Source organism: Naegleria fowleri, assembly GCF_008403515.1.
Source record: "Naegleria fowleri strain ATCC 30894 chromosome Unknown tig6, whole genome shotgun sequence".
In the NCBI taxonomy this organism is placed as follows: domain Eukaryota; phylum Heterolobosea; class Eutetramitea; order Acrasida; family Naegleriidae; genus Naegleria; species Naegleria fowleri.
In genome coordinates, this window is record NW_025407938.1 from 647,680 (window position 1) to 673,069 (window position 25,390).

A 25,390-nucleotide genomic window follows, 5' to 3' on the forward strand; every position below is an offset into this window, starting at 1 on the left:
TGCCACCAACTAAATAATGATAATGTCGATACAAAATTGAATAGACACACATAAAACATTAAACTTTATTTTCTGTTACTTTCATACAATGCCAACAAGTCATCGTCTTCTGTGTCCAATAAAACTTCAACTTGATGCTCCTTTTTTTGTTCTGCCTTTGCCTTTTTAGCTGACGGCTCAGTCGTTGCCGTAGAAATGGTAGCAGCATCAGTGGTGCTGTCAGAGTTTGCATCTGCCGCTTGAGTGGAGTCAGCGGTTGCTGGTGTTGCTGTTGCAGTGGTGGAGGCAGTAGACCCTTCAGGAGAACGTTCACTCGGTTTGGGTGTTGCTGATTCTTCCTCAGCTTTTCTCTTCTGTGCCTTATTTCTTTTGAGGAATAACTTTTTCTTCTCCTTTGGAAGCACAAAATCTGGAACTTGACTTCTCTTGATGGGTTTAATGATTGGTTTCTCCATGGTATCCTTTTTGTCCGGCCATTCCAACAACATTTTCTCAAATTCTTGCAATTGAGGTGAGAGATCGACCACTGCTTCTCCTGGCTTTGGCTTTTTATATTCCAATCCAATTAAGAAATGTGACGAGAATAAATTATTCGCTGGTTGGTGGTTATGGAAGTAATCAGGATAGATGTGAACGGTCAGAGAGGGTACAGTTTCAAGTTTTTGAATAAAAAATCTGATTTTAGACTGAATGAAACCAGTCCATTTAAGGTGATCAACCTCATTGGATGTATTAATTTCAATTTGAATGTAATGATTATACCTCACAAAGAAATCTGTCTCTTCAAAGAGTGCTTCCCAACTTTCCAAACCATTTTCAGCTCTCTGCGCAATTTCAGCACTTCGTTCAAATTCACTAATCATATCTTTAAAAGTTGATTTAGAAACGTTAAATGTCGAATTCATACAAGGGTAGGCAGGTGTGATAATTGGCATTAAGTGTTGTTTATCTCTTGGATTTACCTTTGGATTCCAAACCTTAAAACCATAACTGCCTTCTTCAATAGGTTTCAATAATACGGGAACTTTTCCCCAAGGCCATTGGCCATAAATAAAGAAAAATTTAGAGAGTAGCGTTGAAGGAGCAGCATTAGGATACATTTGACAAATTTTAGCGACTAAAATGGCATATGCAACACCTCCTAGATAACCCACAATGTTTCCGTACACAGCTCGCCTGGAAGCCCATAATTTTATACATCTCAGAGTGGTAATGAAACTTTCCTTGTTGGGAACTAGATTTAAAATTTCATCGGCGACACGTGGACCGTTCAGACTACGTTGAGTTTCATCGTCGACATCTTTAAGGTTACTCTCGTCCAGGATATTCAAATCTGGAGGAATATTGTTTCTTGAAAGTCTAGCAAACAACAAGTCAATTTCTACTCCATCAAAAGACATGGTAATCAATGGCACATAGGCCTCTGGAACAGCCTATCATGTCCAGAATATTGTAAAATTATTATTATTCGTTTTATGGAATGGTCATTCAAACACAATTGTTCAAAAATTGTTGAATATGCATGCAAAGGGAATCAAATGTGAACATACCTTTAACTCTGTAATTTCTGGTCTTTCCTTTAAAATATCATACAAATCTGTAAAGCAATGATGTTTTTCTATCATATTCGGAACAATACATAATCTGTTGCAATGTATGGTCAATCATGTACGATGATCAGCAATAAGTATTATTAAATGTTCAGGAACTTACGTATCAATATCAGCACCAGGACCGTGCACACCAAGACGGAACGAACCAAACGTGACCAATTTTGAACCTGCTTCGTAAACTAAATCCTCTGATAATCCCTGTATGGTGATAATAATGGGATACATCAACATGACGTGCATTATTCATGGTACGTACCTGTTTGAGACACACTTTTTTAACCCAGTCTTTAATAATTCCGTCCAATTTGGCAAGAACTTCAAATCTCTTTCTATTCTCTTCTTCGGATGGAAATCTATTTTCTTTTCTTAAAATTTGAATAATCTTTTCAGTATTTTCCAAATCTTTTTGTGTAGGAAAGGCTGTAGAAACAACACTGCTCTCCATTTCTGTGATGGTTCGTATGTCGATGATGAAATAAATTAAAATCAACTTTAAATAATATATCTGGCTCGGAAGAATTCAATGTATTCCGTTGTATCCCATGAATCTAACCACTCCAACTCTCTGAATTATTCTCTCTCTTGCACGAGTGATTTCTATGAAGATCAAAAGTGAAGAAGGCTTTGCAAAAAATACAGTCCTGCAAAATTTTGCAAAGGCAGAGATTTGAACGAGACTTCAGAATATTTTTTTTCTGAAGAAGAATTACACATCATGCTCATCACCTAAAGATTGATGAAATGGAAATATCATTCTAATTTAAAAATGAAAAACGAGAATTTGTTGAGTTCTTTGGGAAGGAGTGGTGGTGGTGGAGGCTCTCCAGATATTCTCTCATCATCATCAACAACAATAACAACAACATTGGACAGCACAACATCCAATCAACATGAATTCTGGTTTACATTTTCATCAACCTCGGACGTTATTTATCCCAATGCATTTAGCCCGGAGATGTATAATTTATTTATTATGATTGTTTACATGTTTTTGTTGTATTGGATTTATAGGTTACTCGAAACTACTCTCTCCAATTCTTACCTATTGTATGTGATTCGATCAGGAGCATTTAATATTGTGAATGTAAGTTTGAAGAAAGATGATGATCGGAAATGATAATAATCAAAATAATCATCATCACCACGACTGCGTTTTCATCATGAACATTACATGATCATTGGAAAATCAATTTATTATGAAACTTTTACAAATGATCGCGATGCCCATTCTTATGAAATTTGAACGCATTCATCTTTGTATCACTCTTATGAAAACAACACACAATCAATCCACGGATATTTCACAATTCAAAATAGATTGCTAATTTTGAGAACATTGAAAACATGTGGGGAGAAGGCAATATTCGTTCCTACGTTCAAGCATTATTTAGTGGATCCATTTCTTCTCCAGTGCATACCGTGAAGAGAGTGAATGGAACAGCACACATGAAGAAAAATACCTTTGCATGTTTTTATAAAGAGGAAAATGGAAAGAAACTTCACGGTGTTAAATTTCAGTTGGATTGTCTTGTAAAATCGAGCGTTCAGCTTTTCTGGGGAGTTTCAGAATTGTCTTTCAAGAAGAAAATTTTACAACCTTTCAAGGATAATTTTGAGAAACTTGTGAAAAATCAAAGCACAGACAAGAATGATTCATTACATGAAGGAACATCTCTAGAGGAGCAGCATCAACATGAAGACGAGGAGCATATCATGGCAAGAGGATTACTTGATGTTGAGGAACATCAATTCGAGGATATTACATCCAATTCAGAAGAGCTGACGACACCTCTTTCTCAAATTGATATGAATCGCTTACTCACCTACGATGAATATGTAGAAAAAAGTGATCTTGTATTTATAGACAAAGGTCTGGGACAAGCATTTGAGATGCCTACCGATGACATGTTTGAATCCAATGTTTCTGACAATTATTTCACATCCGTGGTAGTGAGACAACCCCCTACTGCAAATAACACAGACTCTCACGAAAACAACACTGATCAACAGCAACAACAAGAACAAAATAATCCTGAAATTAATAACACAGAAGAAGAGAGAATTGGAAATCAACTCACTCAGGATCTCTTGGCTGACGAAGATGAAAGAATTTCATCTGATTCGAAACTTCCACTCGTTATTGTGATCAAACCTACTCTACAGGCTCAAGACTACCTTAAAAGATATGACGATGAAAATCTAGAGACCGATTATGACAGAGAACTTTATTGTTTATATGTCATTTGTAATTTTAACAGATATGAAAATGCAGAAGAAGGTGTTTATTACCGAGGAAATGTTGTCAAGATTTTTGCCCAAACTGAATCTGAATTATTTGAGTTGGAAGAAGTGTATGGAGCGGATGAGAATGATGAAAATGAAGTCGAAGAGTGCATTGTTTGCTTTTCCGAGCCAAGAGAAGTCATCCTGTTACCTTGCAAGCACAAGTGTGTTTGTCATGAATGCTTTAGTAGGATCGACAAGTGCCCTATTTGTAGAAGCAACGTGCGAAGTTTTATTTCTGAGAATACTTCTTCATCAGAATCTACTCAACCAGCCGCAACAACCAACGAAAGTGTATAATAAAGAATCTCACGCAATAAGAGATCTCAAGTTTCGGTAACCACGATGTTGTGAAATCGTCAATTCTGTCATCCTAAGATTCCAAAGAGATATGAGTCAATCCCTTTCACAAATCATCTACATTGAATAATGTCAATTCCATTTATTTATTCGAAGAAATAAAGCTGAAAATCAACTTGTACAAGTCGTCTGGCATTTCATATTCTAGAGGAATTTCTGCATCTGACATTAATTCATCATTCATTTCATAAACTACATTGTAGACTGAGGAAAGATCTTGTCTGAGCTCGTCCTCAATCATTAGCACTCGATTTTTAGCAAAATCTAGGTTTTCATCATCGGTTGGAATTTTGCTGAGAGCATTCTCAAAGGAACTCATGGAAATGGGTTTGATGTAAAAGAAACACGAGTTGATTTGATTCTCGCTGAGAATCATTTTCAATTGTTGAACTCCTTTAAGGTTTGCAAATACAATGCAAACCTTATCTTTTTCTAAAATGGAATCAATTTCACTTTTAGCATTTCCATAGTAATCATTGCCTATTTGTACAATTTCGTAGAAATAATTCTCTTTCATCAGTTGTTTCATTTCATCATGTGAGGGAACAAAGAAGTGATGAATTCCCTCAATTTCATCGATCCGTGGCTTCCTCGTTGTGTAGCCAACTGCCCGTTCAACGTCATGTGGGAATGTTGCTTGAAGTTTAAGAGCAAAATTGTTGGCTGACACCACAGCTCCAGAAAATACCAACACTTTCTTTGCGTGATTTGATTTCGTTTCGACCTTGGCCAATTTTGAGAAATATTCCCTAGCGAAGGAAAATACATCTTCGGGTTGATAAATAAGGGTGGTATTTAAAAAGTCAAAGAGAATTTGGTGCAACAGAGGGTGATCTCGGATGTATTGGTTATGTTCTTGCAAGTACTTTTCTTTTTTAACCTCCATCATACATCGTTCTTGGAAATCGATATTAGACCTAGGTGTGGTGGAGGAGGAGGCTTTTGTTACAGTCGGAGAAGATTGTATTGAGACGGTTGAAATTAATTCCCTCATGATGGATACAAATTGTTCCCTTGTTGCCTTATTTTCAATGCCAATCCTCCGATCATATTCTTCTTTAATCGCTGCAACAGGAATGGATAAATTTGAGAGTTGAAGCAATTCCCGAACTTCCTCAAAATTGATTGTTTCTTTGTCTTGTTGCATGGATTTGTAGGTGTCAAACATTTTCTCAAACTGTTCCCGATACAACGTTTCAGGAGAGAGAGGTCGTTCCATTTGGTCCTCATCATTGAACGGATCATCATGATTTAATGAGAACTCATGATTGCTGTTGTTGGACTTGTCGTTTTGCATCATTTTTTGTATGACTTTGAAAACTGTAAATTATTTTTGTAAATTTCTTTTATGAAAGTGATTGTGCAATCTTTTCTCTGTTGTGCACAATCATGTTTCTAATTCTTTGCAAGCAACTCTCAATAGAATACACTACCACTACTACTCGTGACAACTGCATCTTCCTTTTCAAAGCTCATAGACAAGGTAAAAATATGTGAAGTATGACTTTTGAGTTGATTCAGAGTACTCTCAAAGGTTTGAGTAAATTTGGCAATACTTCGATTGTAACTGTCATCATGGGCAGTATTTCTTGCAATTTCAGAGGATTGAGCAAGTCGTTCTCGTCTATGCTCAAATGTTTGACCATCTGTTAGTGCTGCTTGTTCTGAAAGGCCCTCCGCCACGTTGTTTGATATTGCTGAAGAGAATTGGTTCATGTACTTGGAAAAGAGATTGCAGCAAGTGAGAAGTTTGTTGAGACATTTGAAGGCGTCACTGGACGAGACAAGGCAGCCATTGAGTGAGGAGTCGAGAAATTGTTCATGGCTTTTCAACACCTCATCGAGTGTTGTGGCTTGCCTAATTTTGCGTTCCATTTCTACATAATTCTTTTCCACAACTTCGATGAGAGCATACGACAGGAAATGTTGAATGAAGTGTATCATTTTGTGTCTCAATGCATAGAATGAGGCAAAAGATTTTCCCAAATTCAGTTCCTTAGAGAATTTGTGATTGATCCATGTATTGCAGAGACACCTCTCTGTGTACTTGAAGCAAAATAGATGTCTAAAAAGAATTTGATATTTGGTCAAATTCTTTCGGTTAATGAAAAGTGTCATTGGCCACTCGACATTGTACTCGAGACAAAAGGCTTCATATCCTTCAATGGCTGCTGATTCTTGCAATTGTTGCTGCTCCAACAGTGCTGTGTCTAAGCGATTCGAAGAAGAGAGTTGCTTGATAATGCTCAAAAAGCTTGCTAAATTCAGCGGCTTCAAACTGCAAGAGAGAGCGTCCCTGTATTCATCATTTGGAATGGAGCATGTCCGTGCAGCGAAATCAATGGAGGATTGAAGTTTGGAGAGGGAAACTTCTGTGCTCTTTTTGGCAAGCTCATTCTCTTGCTCTGCTGTATCCATAAAATGAACAAAGAAATCGCCATGATCGAACAGGAAATAGTGTTTTAGAGAATGGAGGCGATCCAGTAACTTGACCTTTCCAAAGAAATATTCAATAATTTGTTTAGATGAGCTTGCATAGGCCTCTTCGATAATAGATAGGGCTTTTCCATCGGCAAAATTAATCTTGTCCACAATCTTCTTTTCAAACTTTTGTCCACATTCGCTCAACAAGCTCAAATATCTTCCACATGCCAGAACTTTGTCGCTAATCTTGGAGAGGAAGAATGGAACCTCCCTCGTTATGCTGTATTTTGACTCCAAATAACTTGAATTAAAATCTCTAGCAAGTTGTTCCTTCACAATTTGTTTGTTCTCCTCAATAAAAAATTCTCCAAACACATCCTCAATTTCTCCCTTAAATATCCAGCTTTCTATCATTTCAAAATATGGAGCACATGACTTGTTTAAAATAAAATTAAAAAGTTTTTGAGTTTTTTCATCGGTACTAATAGTTTTTGAAACTCGTTGAATGATGTTAATAAGGGAACCTCCTTTAGCATTTTCTTTTGTAATTTCCTCAATCAGTCTGTCAAGAATGTCCATGGTTTTCCACGCTCCTGTTTGCAAATGATAATACAATTTTTGAATATTGACTTGATCTTGTTTGAATAACAAGTCTAATTGATTGATGAACATCATGTATTCTTTCTCAAGAGATCGCAACGCAGAGCAAAAAGCTTGGCATACAACTCCGTTTTCGTAACTAGCTCGTTTGTCTAAAAAATTGCAAACTCTCGCATGCTTTTCGCACAAAGGTAGTATTCTATTCACCAAATCCATTAAAGAGGAATCTATAACACAATTCAGAGAATATTTGAATGATTCAATGGTTTTGTCTATCAAGAGAGACCCATTTTCAGTCATTAATTGGTCATGATCATGTTCCGATACACATTTGATATATTTTCCTTCAAAACCCATCAAACAATTAAATAATTCCTCAATGATGACAAATTCTTGAACTTTGGATGGTAAATTGTCTAATGTGTTGTTAGAGAAGTTAGTGGAATTGTGATGTTGATGTTGTACAACCTCGGAATGTTTCTTCAGAAAATCATGAGTCAGAAATTGTCTTGTTTTCAACCATTCTGGTTCTTCGGGATATAAAGAAGCCAAATGATTGTGTTGAGTTGATACCGACATTTCAGAAGAGGTTGATCCTCCAAGTTTCGGAGAAGACTCTTGATGCTGCATTTTTTTGGCGGTGGAGCCCTTGACTCTTGCATGCTCCACAGCCTGGAAAGACGTTTGGAAAGAATTGAACAACAAGCGAATTACATTTCAGCTACCCTCAAACAATTAAACGCCAAACTTAATGAATATATACGAAATGAAGAGAACAGAAATTGCGAAGAAAAGGCACGGAAGCCATTAGATCATTCGCATCACTTGTTACAATCTTTACAACATCATCTATGTGACGCAATCACCTTTAGAGAAAATCCATCAGTTGAGAAAACTAACGATCCACCAGTTGAGAAAGATGAGAATACATTATCAACATTGAATCAACCAACTCCATCAAAACAAGAAAAAGAATACAAGCCAAAGAACAAACCTCGCAAAACAAGAAGGACCACACAAGCTAAAAAACAATCATCCACCGACAAAGCCAAGCCAAAAAGAAAAACAAAGCAAAAGAAAAAACTTCACGATCATACTAATCATGGACAAAAAGGCAAGATACTATATTTGTATTATGATGATCAGTGCTATCAACAATTCGATAAGAAACGTGTAATGAATGTAAGAACAAGAAAGAAGCATCTCACCTTATATTGGATCCAAGACTGCTCTCCGCCCTTCAACATTATTAATTGTTGTGACTTAGAACTTTGAAGACAATGCTGGTAATCGATATCATTATTAACATATCATTATTAACATATCATATCCATCAACACTATATATACCTATTCATGACCTTTTTACAATAATTGACGACTCAACCTTACAAACCAACGAAAACCATATGCATTAACAGACCAAACACTGCTTTATTTTTGCCTTCTGTTTGAATCATGGACTCAACCCATGTTAACAGTTGCTCAACACAAGCATGTAATCTGTTAATATTTGATATATCCTGTTAAAAACATTCGACATTCAGAAGTAGTATCTAAACGAAAATGAAGTCCAATGTTGTTTTATGACAAGTATTGAGGCACCGAAGGGCCAATAAACAATATTTAATTTTTTTGGCGGTGAAAGTTGTGATTGCTGTTTTTGTATTGAAAGGCCTTTTTCTCAACTCACAAACTGCTTGAACTATAATTGTGTTCAAAAGATTTGATCTCTATCAAGCAATATATTGAGATGAACAACTGATGAATTCTAGAATATCTTCGTCCGATGTCACCTCCTCTTGTTGTGGGAAATGTTCTCTCAGCACAACCTCTTTATCTTTAAAATAGCGCAATGTTTCTTTTCTTTTTTCAGTTGAAAAAAGCCGAAATAATTCTTTGGGAGAGGTCTTTTTGATGGAATTTTCTTTTAACGATGAACCAATAAATTCTTTCAACAATGTTCGAGAGAATTATTCTTGTCGTTTCAAACATTCTTCAATCTTTGATTTGTTGCGACAATCAACTTTGTTCAACTTTAAGCATTCTAAAACAACAAGTCCCAAAGAATAGACATCACTTTTTGGAGAGATTTTGTTCTCTTTTTCTCTTTCTGGTGCATGATAGCCTTTAGAATAGGATTTACAGGTCAACTCTTTATCACCACGTTTGCATTCATAACGCGTATCCGTTTCAATACGTTCATCATAGGTTTCAGAAATTTCAAAATCGATCAAATAGTAATGATTGTCATACTTAACAATGTTTTGAGGTTTCACATCGTTATGAATCATGTTCTTCGATTCTAATATCACTATTTGGCATAAAACGTCACAAATCATGCCTTGCACTTCCTCCACTGACATTCCAAAACGAATTGTTGAAGATAAATCAATACCTGCAACACTGAATAAACTATTGTCTGGTCCACAAACCAGGTATAATGTTCTCATCTTTTTCATTATTGTCGATGTTTTGTTCCATTCCTCGGTTTGGCATGTTTTCCAATAGACTTGCAAAGAAAAGTCTTTTCGTCGGACAGGCTGTGTCAACTCGCCGCTGCTCACTTTCTTTCCATCATGTGGTGTCTTATGTTCTTTAGGAGTGAATGTATACTCAAGCTCTGAAATATCGATCCTTCTTGATTGTTTCTCCAAATTATGCGTCGAGTAATTTTTGATGAATATTTTTCATTACAGTGCAGTCAAATGAACCTGCTCGGTCGTTCAACTTGTAGTGATTGAAACTTCCAATAAATTTCAAGTTATAGCTGGTCTCAAAACCGTCTCTCTTATCTTCGATATCGCTACACATTGCATACACATTTGCGTTCTTTTTGTCGCATGTTATACCAAATGTCATAATACCATTATGCCATGATTCTAATTTATCTCGAATCAAGTGTTAAGGGTGCAGGAATGAATAATTCTTGTCATCAAAACCATCTTTGGTAAATCATGATGTTCATATTTTCCTGGTTTGTCAGGAACGAATTGTTTTGGATGCAATGCTCGGGAAATTAAGATCAACATCCTACACCTCTGATATGGAACATTCAACTCTTTGGCCAATTTCCTCAAAGTATCATCTTCATCGGAGAAACATTGGTTTTCATTCGAGAGAGCTTTCGAAATGTCCTTACAATTCTTAAAAATAGAAGTTTCTTCAATTTCATCATAAGTTGTAGCTGGAGACAACGAAATTCCCAAAGTTGTTATCATGTATTTGAAAAAGTCCACCTTGCGATCACGTGGAACAGTTATTGAGCCCATCCACTGATCAGGAAGAACCATTTGTTCAATTTTAGAATCTAGAACCTCTTGATATTCACCTTTTTCATGCCTTTCAATATCTTCGCACAAGAGCCTCTTCTAATGTCTTTTTCTAAAAAGAATTATGTACAACGTATACGAGTACAGTACTGTCATACTTACATGCTTTTTTGGATTTCTTATTCTTTGGAGTGGAATAATCATCCTTTTCTGTGGTTTTCTTTCTTTTTTTCTCACCTTTTGGAGTGGAATCCTCTTTTACATCGGGTGTGTTTTCAGTTCTGTTTTTGAGCTTTAATGCATTATTATTTTTCAAAGATGAAGATCTTGTGAGGCATTTTTTTCATAAAAAATTAACGGTGTCTTTTGGCGGTTTTTTTGGAAAAAATTGAAATCCAAAACAAAAATGATTTCTCTGTCCTACCATCGTGCTGCACCAAAGAAGCTCGGAAGCCTTCTTTTTCAGCATTCGCATCATCCTTTGACGATGAAAAGATTTTACCAAACGGAATGGTTCATTCAGCACACTCAACAAGCAGCATCATTTCATTACAAACAGGAACTTGTAAAATCATCATCACCACGAGGAGAGCCGCCCTCCGTAGAGGATGAGAATTCTAGCAATACAATTCCGAACCATAATAACAGCGGTAGCAAATTGAATACAATACTAGCTCCTAGTTATGAACCACAAAATGTAGAAAAAGATTGGTATCAATGGTGGGAAGAAAAGGGTCTCTTCAAAGGACAAGACTACTCTCAACAATCATCTCCGTGTTATACCATCTTATTGCCACCTCCGAATGTTACTGGTAGTTTGCATATAGGTCATGCTTTGACAGCATCCATTCAAGATTCGTTATGTCGATACAAAAAGATGAATGGCTTTAATGTGCTTTGGGTGCCTGGTGTGGATCATGCAGGAATTTCAACACAAGTTGCTGTAGAGAAGAAAATTGCAAAGGAGGAAGGAAAGACTAGACACGATTTGGGAAGAGAGGAATTTTTGAAACGAGTATGGCAATGGAAAGAGGAATATGGAAACAGAATTGATCAACAAATGAAAGCAATGGGCTCAATGACGGATTGGAGCCGAAAAGTGTTCACAATGGACACACAATTTTCAAATGCTGTTTTGGAATGTTTTGTGAGATTGGCTCGTGATGGATTAATTTATAGAGACGCAAAATTAGTGAACTGGTGTCCCCAGCTCAATACAGCCATTTCAGATATTGAGGTAGAATATTTGTCGTTAAAAAAAAAGACAAAAGTGATGGTTCCAAGTTGTGAAGAAAAATCTTTTGACTTTGGAGTAATGCATACGTTTAAATATCCTGTAGTTTCCAATGTTGGAAGTAAGGATATTATTGGATACATTCAAGTGAGCACAACACGATTGGAAACCATGTTAGGAGATACCGCTGTTTCCATTCATCCACAAGATGAGAGATTTACAAAATTCCACAACCATTTCATTTTACATCCATTCATTCCAGAGAGAACGATTCCCATCATATGTGACGAAAAATTGGTGAACATGGAGGTTGGAACAGGCGCCGTAAAAATTACTCCAGCTCATTCCTTTGACGACTTTGATTGTGGAAAACGACACAATTTGGAATTTATTACAATTTTAAATAAGGATGGAACTTTAAATGATCAAGTTCCAAAAGAATTTGTTGGAAAAAATAGATTTGTAGTACGACAATTGCTAGTTGAGAAATTGAAAGAATTGGATTTATTCGTCTCCGAGGAAGATCACGAAATGGAGCTACCAATATGCTCCAGATCAAAAGACATTCTTGAACCAATGCTTTTGAATCAATGGTTTGTGAAATGTGACACATTGGCCAAGAGAGCTTTAGATCTCGTTAATAATGATGAAATTTTAATTCATCCATCCTATCACAAGCAAACTTGGAATAATTGGTTGCTAAATATTCATGATTGGTGTATTTCAAGACAATTGTGGTGGGGTCATAGAATTCCTGCTTTTAAAATTGTCTCGCCAAATATGAGAGACATTCTTGAAGCAATCTCCTTGAAAAATCTCAAAAACAATAGCTCTTTTATTTTTGAAAGCTCCACGAAAGACACATCCTTGGTTGAAAATGTGTGGATTGTCGCTCATGACGAAAAGGAAGCCACTGAAATCCTTCACCGATATTTACCCAATGCCAATTGCACTTTGGAACAAGATGAAGATGTTCTTGACACTTGGTTCTCCTCTGGTCTGTATCCTTTGGCAGCATTTGGATGGCCAAGTCGGAACGAACGAGTTCAGAACGATTTGAAGTACCGCTTTCCCAGCTCAGTCATGGAGACAGGAAGTGATATTTTATTTTTCTGGGTAGCAAGAATGGTCATGTTGTGTTCATACCTCTCTGATTCCAAAGAAAAACCTTTTCATGAAATTTATTTGCATTCCATGGTCAGAGATAGACAAGGCAGAAAAATGTCAAAGAGTCTTGGAAATGTGATTGACCCCATTGACATGATTCATGGAACCTCACTAGATGATTTGAGAAGAGGTATCGAGAAAAATACCAATATCACCAAGCAAGAAATGAAGAAAGCCCTACAGGGTGTACAACAAGAGTTTCCCAACGGCATCCCACAATGTGGTACAGATGCTCTTCGATTTACTCTCATCCAGTACACACAACAAGGCAGACAAATTAATCTAGACATTATGCGTGCTCAAGCAAATAGGCACTTGTGCAACAAAATTTGGCAATCTGCAAAATTTTGCTTTTCACACTTTGAACGATTCAACTATACAACCTATGGCGACGATGTTGACTTGCTCGAAACATTGCTCAAATCCTTTGAGTCATTGGACTCACAGTCAACACAAGTCATACAGAATCAATGGATTTTGTTAAAACTTGGAGACACGATCGAGACCATGCGAAAATCGATCGATAATTTTTTATTCAGTGATGCTTGCAATTCAATCTACCAATTTTTCCTTTACCACTTTTGTGATTATTACTTGGAAATGATCAAACCCATTTTGTACAGTTCTTCCTCTACTGTGACACCTCTTATTGAGAACACACTTCACACTCTCAATTATTGCCTCGTTAACATCCTTAAATTATTGCACCCCTATATGCCTTTTATTACAGAAGAGCTCTTCCATTGCTGTCCTTTGAATGGTACTAACAATGCACTCCATTTTTCATCTCAACACGAGAGCTATATTCCTTCCAAGAGTATTCTTGAATGTCCCTATCCAATACCTTTCACAAAACAAAATTTACAGAGTCTAATCGGTTCAGAAAATAGAAAGAGCATGATTGAGGACAAATTGGACAAGCTCTTCCAAATTGTTCAACAGCTCAGATCCATGAAACAAAATCTTCAACTGCCCTCCAAAACGGAACTCGTTGCTTACATTTTCAAACATGGATCAGCACTTGAATTTTCCATGGATGATCACGAATCCGTGCTAGTTAAAACCCTCTGCAAATTCAACACTGTGCAATTCATCTCTGAAGAACAATCCAAACAACACTTGCATCGCCTCGTGCTCACCACCACTGCTGTCACAACACCACAAGGTACCATCATGACTCAACTTGTACTACCAGAAGAATTCCAATTAGAAAAGGAAATTGACAAGTGGCAAAAGAAGGTACAACAACTCGGTACTGTCAAGGCCAAATATCTGAAACAAATGCATCCCAACTTGCCATCCGATATGAAGCAACAACTCGACGAAAAGCTCTCTCAGAACGAAAATGAGACACTCAAAGTACAAGAAACTTGTTCTCAATTGGAGCATCTTCTTCAATCTTTGAAGACGAAATAAATCTTCTCCGAGATTCGATTTCGAATCCAAAAATCATCATACAGTCGGGAAGAGAAGATAATAGCCAATTCGTTTCAGGAAAACAATGCACTTTGTGTCAACATTAGTTGGAGGAAGTGAAATGGGAGGAAGAGAGACTATGGTTATTGAAATTGATATCCCAAACTTAACTGATTAGAACGGATTTCTTGTCTTTGTGGGAGAGATGTTGAGAGTTGGAAGGACTTCACTGATAGAAGGTGGATTGACACTAACAATATGGGTTTGAAGGATCGGTTGAACTTATTTATTGAGCGATTCGGACATCATTGGTGTTGCATGACTGATCGACAATTTCAGACATGACTGATTGCAAATCATCCCAAGAGACAGTCATGGCACGAGATGGATCATAGTTCATTCCTTGAATTTGTCTAGCACCAATCTTGTCAGACATGGCATTACCAACAGCCATTGCAACAATCTTCCAAGAAACTCTATTATTTCCATTGAATGGGTTATCTCGATCATTAGGAACTACTCCTTGAGCATTACGCTTCCAAGAATTAATCTTTTGAGCAATTGGAACTGCGTCAGCACATGGCAAGCAATAGGAATCGTATGTCCAACTACAGAATGAGCATGTCTTACCAGAGAATAAATAATTGTTGTCTGAATATTGATACTTGCACATGTTTTGATAAGCTTCTTGTTTTTGGGAGTTAGTGAGAGATTGATTGTCGATAATTTGTTGCTGAACGCTGTACCTGTAAACGCTTGGTTTTGTTCCCCTAAATTATTTAAAAATTATTAAAGGATGAAAGAAAGGATTAATTACCAAATTAAGTAATGTTCAATAAAACACAGTAAGAAATCATTAAAAAAAACACTTACCATTCCGTCACACATCCCTCACAGTTGCAAGGTTCATTTGCCATACCGTCTGTCAAAATATAAATAACCTTATCAGCATCAGGACGACCAGCAGCTGCAATATTGAGGGCAACTCTCAAACCAGGAATGGTTGCAGTAGCACCAGCGTCGTAAGTCATAGTTGTCAAAGTACTATTAATCAAAGCACCATCTGAAGATAGACCCAAAGTCGAAACTCCAACACTGTGGAATCTTGCAATTCCAACTTGTACAGCATCTGGCCCAAGCTTAAATCTACCAGTGATTCTCTTACTGAAATCTCTCATTGAGTTAAAGTTGGGCTCTCCAATCGAGCCAGAAGAGTCCAACAAGAAGACGAAATCAATTTTGGATTGACAGTAACAATTCTTAAACTCAACAAAAACGTTGGCAGACACTTGAGTTCCGAATGATGTGACAGCATTGTATCTGAATTTGTCAGCTTGGCATGTTTTTGGATCACTGTCGAGTTCAACGGCAACTTGTCCATTAAAATTAACAACTCGTGGAGTCTTATGACAGTAAGAAGCGTCTGGGCAAGATGTATTCACAAAAGAGAGGCCGCTTGTTTGTCCAAATTCGTCATTGTCGTTGGCAAACATTTGAGAAACAAAAATTCTAATAGTTTGTCCTTGATTGATGGAGAATCTATCGTCTTTGGCGACTGGAGAAGTAGCTTGCAATAAAATTTGAACAGTGGCAGTGGCAGAGAGTGGGCTTGATGCATCGTTATCAGTAGCTCTAATGACAAGATTGCAAGAACCAACAATGACTGATCTCTTTCTTTTAAAAGTGATAAGTCCAGCAGGAGAAACAGTCACTGATGTAGCAATAGATCGACAATTATCTGAGTCCATCGAATAAGACAAGACATCTCCATCTGGATCGGAAGCCAAATTGTAAGTGGCTGTATGGACATAATTGTTGCTGACGGAGGTGAAGGAGAAGCTAGTGTCTTGAGCGGTAGGTGCTCTATTCGATACAGTAATGTTCATTCCACAGGTAGTAGTAATTTGTGTATCTGAGACACTATAGCTCACAGCAGATGAAGAACCACTGTTCGACTTGGAGCTTGTGAAAACCGTACCACTAAATGAACCCAATGAAGATGGTAATGTTCCAGTCAAAGAAACACTGAGAGCATCGTTGTTGGCATCAGCAATGAGAGTTCTCAAAGTTGGTAATACATCTGTGGAAGTTCCCTTGTTGACATTAAAGGTAGCAGCAGAGCAAGTTGGAGCAGCATTGGTGAAAGTGACAGTAAATGTCAATGTGTTGTTACTTTCGTGGAGACCATCGAATAATTTGAAGGTAATGGCCTTAGCTCCCAAAACAGTTGGAGAAGTAGTCAAACGAATACCAGTTGCAGTTGTGGTAACTGTGACATCAGAGGTAGTGGCAACCTTAATCACTGAAATGGTATCACCATCAGGATCAGAGAAATTACCCATTTGAGCCCATGTGAAATCATAAGTGGTGGTTTGATAATTTCTTGCAACAGTAACAGAAGCACCAGTACCAGTGGGAGCATTGTTGGTGACAGTTACAGTCACAGTTCCTTGTGAAGTACCCAAACCATCCGTACAAGTGTACTTGTAGCTACCAGTTGCAGAGTAAACATTTCCAGACAATGAATAGGAAGAAACAGCAAGAGTTGATGTGAATGACACAACATTACCTACAACAGAAGTAGTTCCTCCGACTGCATTTGAAACAACACCATTGAATTTAACAAAGCTACTATCCAAGGAATCACTGTCGGTACAAGCACCATTGACATCTTTGGTGATTGGTGCAGACCATTTACCAGAAGTTGTCAAAGAAGCAGCATTTGGATTCGTATTCACAACATTGACATTGACAATAGTTTGAGCGTTGGATACAGTTTGAGCTCCATCACTGAGTGTGTAAGAGACAACATCCAATCCAAGAGAAGCTGGAGCACTATAAGTAATTGTGTTAGTATTTGCAGAGGCAGTACCCTTTTGTGCAGAAGCAGCTGTAATGGTTAAACTATCACCATCCACATCTTGACGAGTTAGAGCATAACGAATGACAGGATCAAGAGCAACGTTATTGGATCTCCAATGCAAGTCAATACTATATGGAGTTGGTGATGGCAAAGTATTGGTCACAGTGACAGAAACACTTCCTGGAGTTGAAGCAATTCTATCAGATACAGAGTAAGAGAAGGAGAAAGTTCCTAAAAAGACACTAGCACCAGCTTTAACAGTTGCATTTGGAGAGGTAGTGAGTTGAACAGTACCAGCACTTGATGGAGAAACTCCTCCAGTCACAGTGGCAGTTAATGGATTGTTTTCAGCATCACTATCAGTGGCTCCATTCACGTCCAAAACGTTGATTGCATAACCAGCTCTATGTTGAGACCATTTGATGGTGACAGACTTTGGAACAGTAGTTGGTGGTGTATTGGTGACCAAAACAGTTGCAGTAACGGTAACAGATGCAAGACCATCAGTAATAACTGCCTGGAATTGATCATACCCAGTGAATGTACCTTGTGGAAGGTATTTAGCATATCTAGAACTTTCTAAGGTGACACGTCCAGAAGTACTAGTGGTGAGTGATGTGACAGTACCCAATGATTCTCTCGAGTCAGTGTAGTCAGGATCAGCATAGTTTGCTAACAAGTCAATGGTGACTCCAGTGGTGGAGCTCCATGTTGTGGTTGCTTGTGGAACAGTTGCTGAAGGAGCATTGTTGAAAACAGTGACCTCAACAGTGACATTATAAGTGGAGACATCATCTGAAATAGAAACAGTGAACGTGTCAAATCCAACAGCTCTCCTTGGAGTGTACAAGGTAGTGTTTCCAGAAATGGAGGCAGTTCCAGTCATGGTTCCATTATTGATCGAAACAATGTTTGATGTTGGGAAAGTATCCAAAATGTTGAAGACAGCATTAGTTGCATTCCAGTGAACGTCATATCTCTTGGTGTAGTCAGATGGTGAAATAGAGTTCACAGAAACCTTAAACATGCATGATGCAGAAGTACCAACACCATCAGTGACCTGATAACTGAGTGTTCTCACACCAACAGTCTTGGTTGGCTTGAAAACAAGATTCGTGCCATTAACATAGAATTGATCACCACCAGTGGCTCCAGAAAGACCAGTTGGAGCAAGGAATGTAATATCATTAACATCCGCATCAGAGACATAGCTAGCAATGCTGTATTGTTGACCAATGTCAAAGTTAGCTGGATTGAATGAAGTGATAATGTCAGAACAAATTGGAGCATTGTTAGTGGTGGTGACTGACACAGTGGCAGTTGCTTGATCCAAGCCGTCACTCACTGTATAAGAACAACTGGTTTTACCAATGGATCCAGTAGCGACAGACACTTGAACATTGTCCTTTCTAGCATTATTGACTTTAGCACATGATGAAGAGGTTGTGACAGACAATGAAATGGCATCTCCATCTGCATCAACAGTCTTGGTGAGAACATCAAATAATTGTTTGCCTCCTTGATTGGCCAAACTTCTCCAATGAATCGTGAGAGAAGCATTGTGAGCAGTTGGTTTTTCATTGTTAGTGAAAGTGATAGTGACAACAGCAGGAGTGGTAGAATTTTCAGCTCCATCATTTGGATAGTAAGCAAACTTATCAGTGATACCATTCTTGATTGGTGTGTAAAGAATAGATGAACCAGAGATTGAAACAGTACCCTTTGTGACGTAAGTAGTGGTATCAACAGATCCAATAGAAAGTGAATCACCATCTGCATCCACGTCATTCTTCAAGACTATCAATGCAGTATCATCTGCAGCCCAGTGCATGGAATAAGTGTCATCTTGACCAACTGGTTTGGTGTTTGTGATCTCTACGTTAACAGTGCCTGAACTTTGTAAATTGTAATCACTGGCAGTGTAAGTGAATTGCTTGGTACCGAGAGTAATTGGAGCAGTAGTGCTTGGAACGAATTTGACAGTTTGTGAGTCAACGAGAGTAGCAGTACCGACACTAGCAGAAGCAGACACACTAGAGACAACCATGGCATCTCCTTCTGGATCATTGTCATTCATCAATGGTGAAACCAAAACACCAATAGGATTTCTCCAGTGAGTAGAAACATTATCTGGTTGAGTCACTGGAGCAGTATTGGTGACTTGAATAGTGACAGTGGCAACATTGGATTCAGCATTGAGAGAGCTCAAATCGTTCAACTTGTAAGTGAATGAATCAGAACCAACATATCCATTGTTTGGAGTGTATCGAACCTTAACACCCACAACAACAGCAGAACCATGAGTAGGTTGAGCAACAATGCTCACAGTAGCTCTTGGTAAATCTCCGTTTTGATCGTAATCGTTGGCCTTAACATCACAATCCACAGATCGATTCCACTTGGTGTTAAAGTTGTCGTTATTAGCAACTGGAGCAGTATTGACAACAGTCAAAGTGACCTTGGCCTTATAGGTAGAGTCCATTCCATCCTTATCAGTCACATCATACAAGAAGCTATCAGTGTATTCTTCATTGACAGCAGTATAGGAAACACCATCAGTATCATTATTGAAATGGTTCACCATAATAGTTGAAGAAATGTTCTTTTGCTCAGAAGAACTGACAGACTTGATCTTCTTCACAGAGTTTGGGCCATCGTTTGGATCGACATCATTGGCTAAAACATTCAAAACTGAAAGAATACCCTTTGGAATAGTAATCGCATCATCCACTGGAGTTGGAGGATTGTTAATGAGAGAAATGTTAATCCTGCCAGTGGCAAACCCACTTGGATCTGGTTTACCATTTCCATCCAAACTTTGATCAGTGACACGATAATAGGCAACATCCGTAGTGCCAACCAAATCTTTTGGAGCAACATAACGGACGTGAGTATCATTGAAGATGGAAATAGAACCTCCCTTTTCAGTTGCTGCAATCCATCCATTGTTTGTTAAATTGAGAAGAGCAGTGTCACCCTTATCAACATCGAAATCATTCTCAATGACGTTGATTAAGGTTTCAAGATTCTTTCCACAGGAGGCAACATCATCCACAGGAGTTGGAGGATTGTTCACAACATAGATTGTGAGCTTACCAGTTCCTTCTGCTTCACCATCAGTCATGGTAATATCCAAAGTGGTTGTGTAAACAGTATTAGGAGTAGGTGTGAAAAGAATGGTAAAGTTATTGGTCTCAACATTGATGAAATCACAACATTCAAAGAACAAAGTTTCGTGAGACTTGGCCAATTGGACAGAAGCAGCTGGACTCAATGTATTGAGAGCAGGAGCAATCTTCTTCAAAGTAATCAAATCCTTTCTGTCAGGATCAAAGTATTGAATTGGAATCAAGTTGTCAGTACTGGATTTACCAACAGTAACGGTTCTTGTGAAAACATCTGGAGGACTGTTGTACACTTGAATAAAGACCACACAAGAGCTTTCTAATTGTGAGTCACTAATAGTGTACTCGAAAGAATCACCATACTTGGTCGTGAGTTCACCACTGGTATAGTAATACACAAGTTTGCTGTTATTTCTCAAACTAACAGATCCATATCCAGCACCAAGAGCTCTACTGATAAAGACCTCATCACCATTGATATCTCGATCATTCTTTAAAATGTTCAAGAAAGCACCACGATACTTTGGAACATGGAAGGTATCGTCTGAACAAGATGGAGGATTGTTTTGAATGGAGATGGTAATTGTACTTGTAGCAGTATCATTACCATCTGAAATAACATAGTTGAATTGTTCAACACCATTGAAATCCTTCTTTGGTGTGTAATAAAAACCAGTCCAAGTTTCTTTCTCAACCACACCCAAGTTAGTGTCATTACCACCAACAATGTGATTACCGTAAAAGCTTTCCACATAGATGACATCATCGTCGTCATCAGAGATATGCTCCCCATCGTCTCCAATGTATGAGGTGATGTCAATGAGGTAACGGTTGGCATTCTTTGGAACAGTCTTCACAATTGGAATGGCTTCAGGAGGACGATTCAATACTTGAATAGTAACAGTGGCATTGGCAGTCATGAACGAGTTGGAGACTTCATAAGAAAAGGAATCATTACCAGTGAAAGCTCCAATCGACTGATACATAATCTTGGATTTGGAAATAATCTTGGCAACACCATTACTAGGATTCATAACAATACTGGTCAATGTTAAATTACCACCACGAGGATCAACATCATTCAACAAGACATCTACGGTTACAGGAACACGTTTGAAAGTGGTGGCCATATCATTCTTTGGTTCTGGTGGTGAATAACCAACACCAACAGAAACCAAAATAATGGTGGCTACAGTCGAGGCAATCACAAGAGAAGTGATAACACCACCAGCTGTGAGTTGAGCATTGTGTACATGTATGCAAATGGTAATACATTTGGGTATTCACGTGTATGTGGAGGAGTATAGGATATGCGTTGGGAATACGAACATTACAAAGATGAAAGAATGAAACATCATTTAACAACAAAAACTTGTCAGCAATATCTCCAAGAAGAAACGTACCAATGGCTTGTGTGATGGTGCCTCCTTTCAACAAACTGACGTTGAATCCCACTACCTGTTTGGCAGCTGGTGGTTGTCAGAGGGTATGTTGTTGTTGGTTGGACAATGAATGTTAATAACATCATTCAGAGGAACGAGTGTCGATGTCATATAATATCATGAACGAATAAACACTCAAAAAACCTTTCAAAACACATGCTACTTACCAGTGGTGCTTCCAAGAGTAATTGTTTCTGGCATCTCTTCTTGGAATCCCTAAAACTACAATAGGAGAGTGTGTGTTTGTTTTTTTGAGTATGATTTGGTGACATTAGGGGTTCAAGGAGTTACCTGAGCATCCGAATCACCAATTTTGTCATCTCATTCAAACCCAGATGGTGCCTTCAACAACCCCAAAAAACATTGGAAGTGACAGGTCATGAGAAAAAAATTGGCAGGAAAATTAATAGATCTCATCATTTCTCATTATTTCCATCTATGAACACGATTATGTTGTAGTGAACTACTAAATAATAATATAATTCAAGCCTTGCTATGCAACCCTTGAAGTGAGAATCTACATTTTTCCATTGTGTACAACGACCCTTGATAGGGGTGTGGAAATTTGTATGGAATTCTTCCTTTGAATTCACCTGTATGTTTGAACTGTGCTGGGTAGGCGTCAAGATGTACTGATTTCGTGATATCTGTCAAGGAACATACAGGTCTTCCAAGAAGCATTCGTATGGTGACAATGTGTGAAATGAATTGACTTTCACAAGTGGCCATCGAATCTTCCTGCAAAAGATTCAATAAAAAATATTGTGATGACAACAGTACAGAGACGGTGCAACAACAATTCTAATCATCGACATTTCAACACCCATGCCCACAAATGTGCCGAGCCAGGATGTACAGGCTCACTTTCACGATATTGCTTTGAACATCAGAAATGGTTTTCCGAAAGCACTTTTGCACGAAATCACTCACTGTGCAACCAACAACCAACAACACAACAAACACCCAACAACACTCCAATCACTTTTGTTCAACAAAACTTCAACGATCAAAATCAATTGACTGAAAATCATCATAATTACTCTATCAAAGACAGCAAATACTCGATTAATATTATTGAAGGATGGCCTATTCAGAAATTGTGGAAAATTACATCGGGTGATCATGATGTCAAAAATTATATTGATAAAGGCAAGCATGATGTCGTCACTAAATTATGGAATTTCATTAAAGAAAAAGATTTGCATCATCAATTCATTTCGGAATTGCAATCTCAAGATTATGTAATAATGACAACAGATGAATTCAACAATGTCAAGCAAGAAGAGCGAGTTAAAGGAGCAAAACAACACCATACTGATCTTCGGGAAATTTCTGAAAATTACAGTCTAAGAGAAAAAGGCTTATATTTGTCACAAAACGGATTGGATAAAAAGAGGAAGGGAGAAACACTTGAATCAGTTCAAGAAATGAATGATCGTCTCAATTCACAGCCAAGTAAACCACAAGGTTTACCAAATTATTTCACAGATGAAGTCAAAGATATGGTTTTTAAAGCTATTGAGGAAGCAATGCGAGAGCACAAAGATTTCTTTAAGGTTAACAAATCAAAAATTGCAGACGACATTAAAAAACAATTACCTGATACAGATGAATATCGCAAAATCAAATCAAGCCTTACACAAACTAAAAAAGGATACTATGTTTCCTTAATATATCGTGAAAAGACAGGAATTTCTCTCTCCCAATTGTAGGTATTTGATTGTGGATCACAACAAGTGGACCAGCCGAGTCAAAATGTTTCGTTTTCCAAGTCCAATCATCAATCACCCGCTTCACAGCCACTGATGGATAGAACAAGTTAGAAAAGGTCAAATAGAGCATATCTTGTTCGAAATTTGCACTCTTCCATCGTCCCCAAGCAAATCCAATATTTAACACTCTATGGTCTTATTAAATAATTTTTCTTTTTTGTCGACATGCCATAAATAATTTCAGCAGCGTCAGACAAAAAAGGAATACTTAAAATGGACATGCTCTCACACTACAACATAAGAACCCCAGTAACGTATACAGGTTATGTTGTAGTGGAAACGATGAGATTCGTTTGGTGTTGCATTTCTGGTGTGTCCATGAAGAAGAAACGTATGGTCACTACCATTCAAGAAATAACAGTGGCAGCAATTCCTTATTTTGTCCGGCATTATGTGATGATATATTCTCATTGAACCAAGATATAAAGTCGTCATATTATATTAACATCGTAGAAATAGTTAAGATTGTTATTATTAGATCAGTAGATGACGCAAACAGAACAACAGATAATCTGAAGCGAACACAAGAAGTGCATCAAAAAAAGAAGTTAGAGAGGCTTTCGTCTCGAAACACTAAAGCACAACCTTTTACAATATGCGAGGCGGATTATTTATCAAAATAAATTTCATTCGCCCACCGTGGGGCTCGAACCCACGACCACAAGATTAAGAGTCTTGCGCTCTACCGACTGAGCTAGACGGGCGGACATTCTATTATTTCCGTTTATTTTAATATCTCTAATTTACCTACTGGTACACTAGTTAAAGCGTGTACTAAATTTGAAACCGTAGAAATCTCCGAACCGAAGGATTTTGAATATAAAGTCTTATATATGAAGGTAAATTATTGCTGCGGGAGATGACAATCTTCGACTATTTATTCAATCAAAATAATTTTGTGAATTAAAAAATTGAACAGGTATCACTTTCATCCGTTCGCTCAAAACAACATCATCATCGGATTGAATTTGCAATCATTGATACACTAAATTTGAAAAGCCAAAACAACAAGAAAATTCACACATTAACACATTGGATTCACGAGTTTAAATTCATTAATTTTCTTTCATCCATGGAGGTAATTTTGGATTTTGGGGTGGATTATTCTCAACGTTTGAATGTGCTCTGACTTCTTTTTTTAAAGAGGTTTTAAATAGAGAGTATTATCTTGTAGCCGAAAAAGCTCCTCAGAAACATCTTGTAAAAGAGTTTGACTCTCTTTATATTCGTAAATTGTGAGTCCAAATCTTTGTTTTGCTAACTTTTTCATTCTCTCCAAATCAAAAAAGGTGGAATATCGTTGAGATTTTGAGCAATAACATAATCCCCAATTTCCATCGGACCCAATACTAGGTAATATGAATTGTTTTGATCCCAATTTTGTACTGATTGCAAGACATGTTGCTAATTCGAACAATTGATTTGTTAATCCACAAGTCAAGCCATGTTCTTGAGTGAAGCATGTCATAATTTTGTTGGAGAATATTTTCTCGTGATGAGGTTCGGGTTGTAATAAATTCATTAAATAATATTATTGAATTTGTTCTCGGGAATAGTGTAGATTCAATCCCACCCAGTAATCGTGTTTTTTGTCATCATTTGTGTACAACAGAAACCTAATGTTCCAAATTGCAACCACAAGAAATAGCACCCCAAAGATCACAACGATCAGAAACTCGTATCTTACATGATCCGTCCGACTGAAAATCATTTAAATAAATGAAAAGTGGCGTTTGTAAGCGGTTGTTGTTTTGTTTTGCTTCCCCCCATTTCACTTTCTCCAACTAATGTTGACACCAAAGTTCATTGTTTTTCTTCTC

General features: G+C 37.6%; 10 protein-coding genes across 10 annotated transcripts; 4 read left to right on the forward strand and 6 right to left on the reverse strand.

The window, feature by feature from the left end:
- Positions 1–65: 65 nt before the first annotated feature.
- Positions 66–2,058, reverse strand: FDP41_010558 (uncharacterized protein; the record flags this gene model as incomplete). Its single annotated transcript, XM_044700869.1, has 4 exons — positions 66–1,433; positions 1,551–1,644; positions 1,714–1,811; positions 1,870–2,058. 4 exons carry the CDS (start codon positions 2,056–2,058, stop codon positions 66–68), a joined length of 1,749 nt encoding a protein of 582 aa, XP_044568206.1.
- A 321-nt stretch (positions 2,059–2,379) lies between these two features.
- On the forward strand, positions 2,380–4,196 carry FDP41_010559 (uncharacterized protein; the record flags this gene model as incomplete). The annotated part of the gene is made up of 2 exons (XM_044700870.1): positions 2,380–2,697; positions 2,931–4,196. The coding sequence occupies 2 exons, from the start codon at positions 2,380–2,382 to the stop codon at positions 4,194–4,196; spliced, it is 1,584 nt and encodes a 527-aa protein (XP_044568207.1).
- A 142-nt stretch (positions 4,197–4,338) lies between these two features.
- On the reverse strand, positions 4,339–5,556 carry FDP41_010560 (uncharacterized protein; the record flags this gene model as incomplete). Its single annotated transcript, XM_044700872.1, has 1 exon — positions 4,339–5,556. One exon carries the CDS (start codon positions 5,554–5,556, stop codon positions 4,339–4,341), a length of 1,218 nt encoding a protein of 405 aa, XP_044568208.1.
- A 116-nt stretch (positions 5,557–5,672) lies between these two features.
- On the reverse strand, positions 5,673–7,910 carry FDP41_010561 (uncharacterized protein; the record flags this gene model as incomplete). Its single annotated transcript, XM_044700873.1, has 1 exon — positions 5,673–7,910. The coding sequence occupies one exon, from the start codon at positions 7,908–7,910 to the stop codon at positions 5,673–5,675; it is 2,238 nt and encodes a 745-aa protein (XP_044568209.1).
- A 30-nt stretch (positions 7,911–7,940) lies between these two features.
- FDP41_010562 (uncharacterized protein) lies at positions 7,941–8,555 on the forward strand (the record flags this gene model as incomplete). Its single annotated transcript, XM_044700874.1, has 1 exon — positions 7,941–8,555. One exon carries the CDS (start codon positions 7,941–7,943, stop codon positions 8,553–8,555), a length of 615 nt encoding a protein of 204 aa, XP_044568210.1.
- A 697-nt stretch (positions 8,556–9,252) lies between these two features.
- Positions 9,253–9,732, reverse strand: FDP41_010563 (uncharacterized protein; the record flags this gene model as incomplete). The annotated part of the gene is made up of 1 exon (XM_044700875.1): positions 9,253–9,732. The coding sequence occupies one exon, from the start codon at positions 9,730–9,732 to the stop codon at positions 9,253–9,255; it is 480 nt and encodes a 159-aa protein (XP_044568211.1).
- A 1,225-nt stretch (positions 9,733–10,957) lies between these two features.
- Positions 10,958–14,368, forward strand: FDP41_010564 (uncharacterized protein; the record flags this gene model as incomplete). The annotated part of the gene is made up of 1 exon (XM_044700876.1): positions 10,958–14,368. The coding sequence occupies one exon, from the start codon at positions 10,958–10,960 to the stop codon at positions 14,366–14,368; it is 3,411 nt and encodes a 1,136-aa protein (XP_044568212.1).
- Positions 14,369–14,654: 286 nt separating this feature from the next.
- Positions 14,655–21,999, reverse strand: FDP41_010565 (uncharacterized protein; the record flags this gene model as incomplete). The annotated part of the gene is made up of 4 exons (XM_044700877.1): positions 14,655–15,138; positions 15,242–21,587; positions 21,760–21,825; positions 21,966–21,999. 4 exons carry the CDS (start codon positions 21,997–21,999, stop codon positions 14,655–14,657), a joined length of 6,930 nt encoding a protein of 2,309 aa, XP_044568213.1.
- Positions 22,000–22,565: 566 nt separating this feature from the next.
- FDP41_010566 (uncharacterized protein) lies at positions 22,566–23,510 on the forward strand (the record flags this gene model as incomplete). Its single annotated transcript, XM_044700878.1, has 1 exon — positions 22,566–23,510. One exon carries the CDS (start codon positions 22,566–22,568, stop codon positions 23,508–23,510), a length of 945 nt encoding a protein of 314 aa, XP_044568214.1.
- Positions 23,511–24,708: 1,198 nt separating this feature from the next.
- On the reverse strand, positions 24,709–25,038 carry FDP41_010567 (uncharacterized protein; the record flags this gene model as incomplete). Its single annotated transcript, XM_044700879.1, has 1 exon — positions 24,709–25,038. One exon carries the CDS (start codon positions 25,036–25,038, stop codon positions 24,709–24,711), a length of 330 nt encoding a protein of 109 aa, XP_044568215.1.
- Between the last annotated feature and the right edge of the window lie 352 nt (positions 25,039–25,390).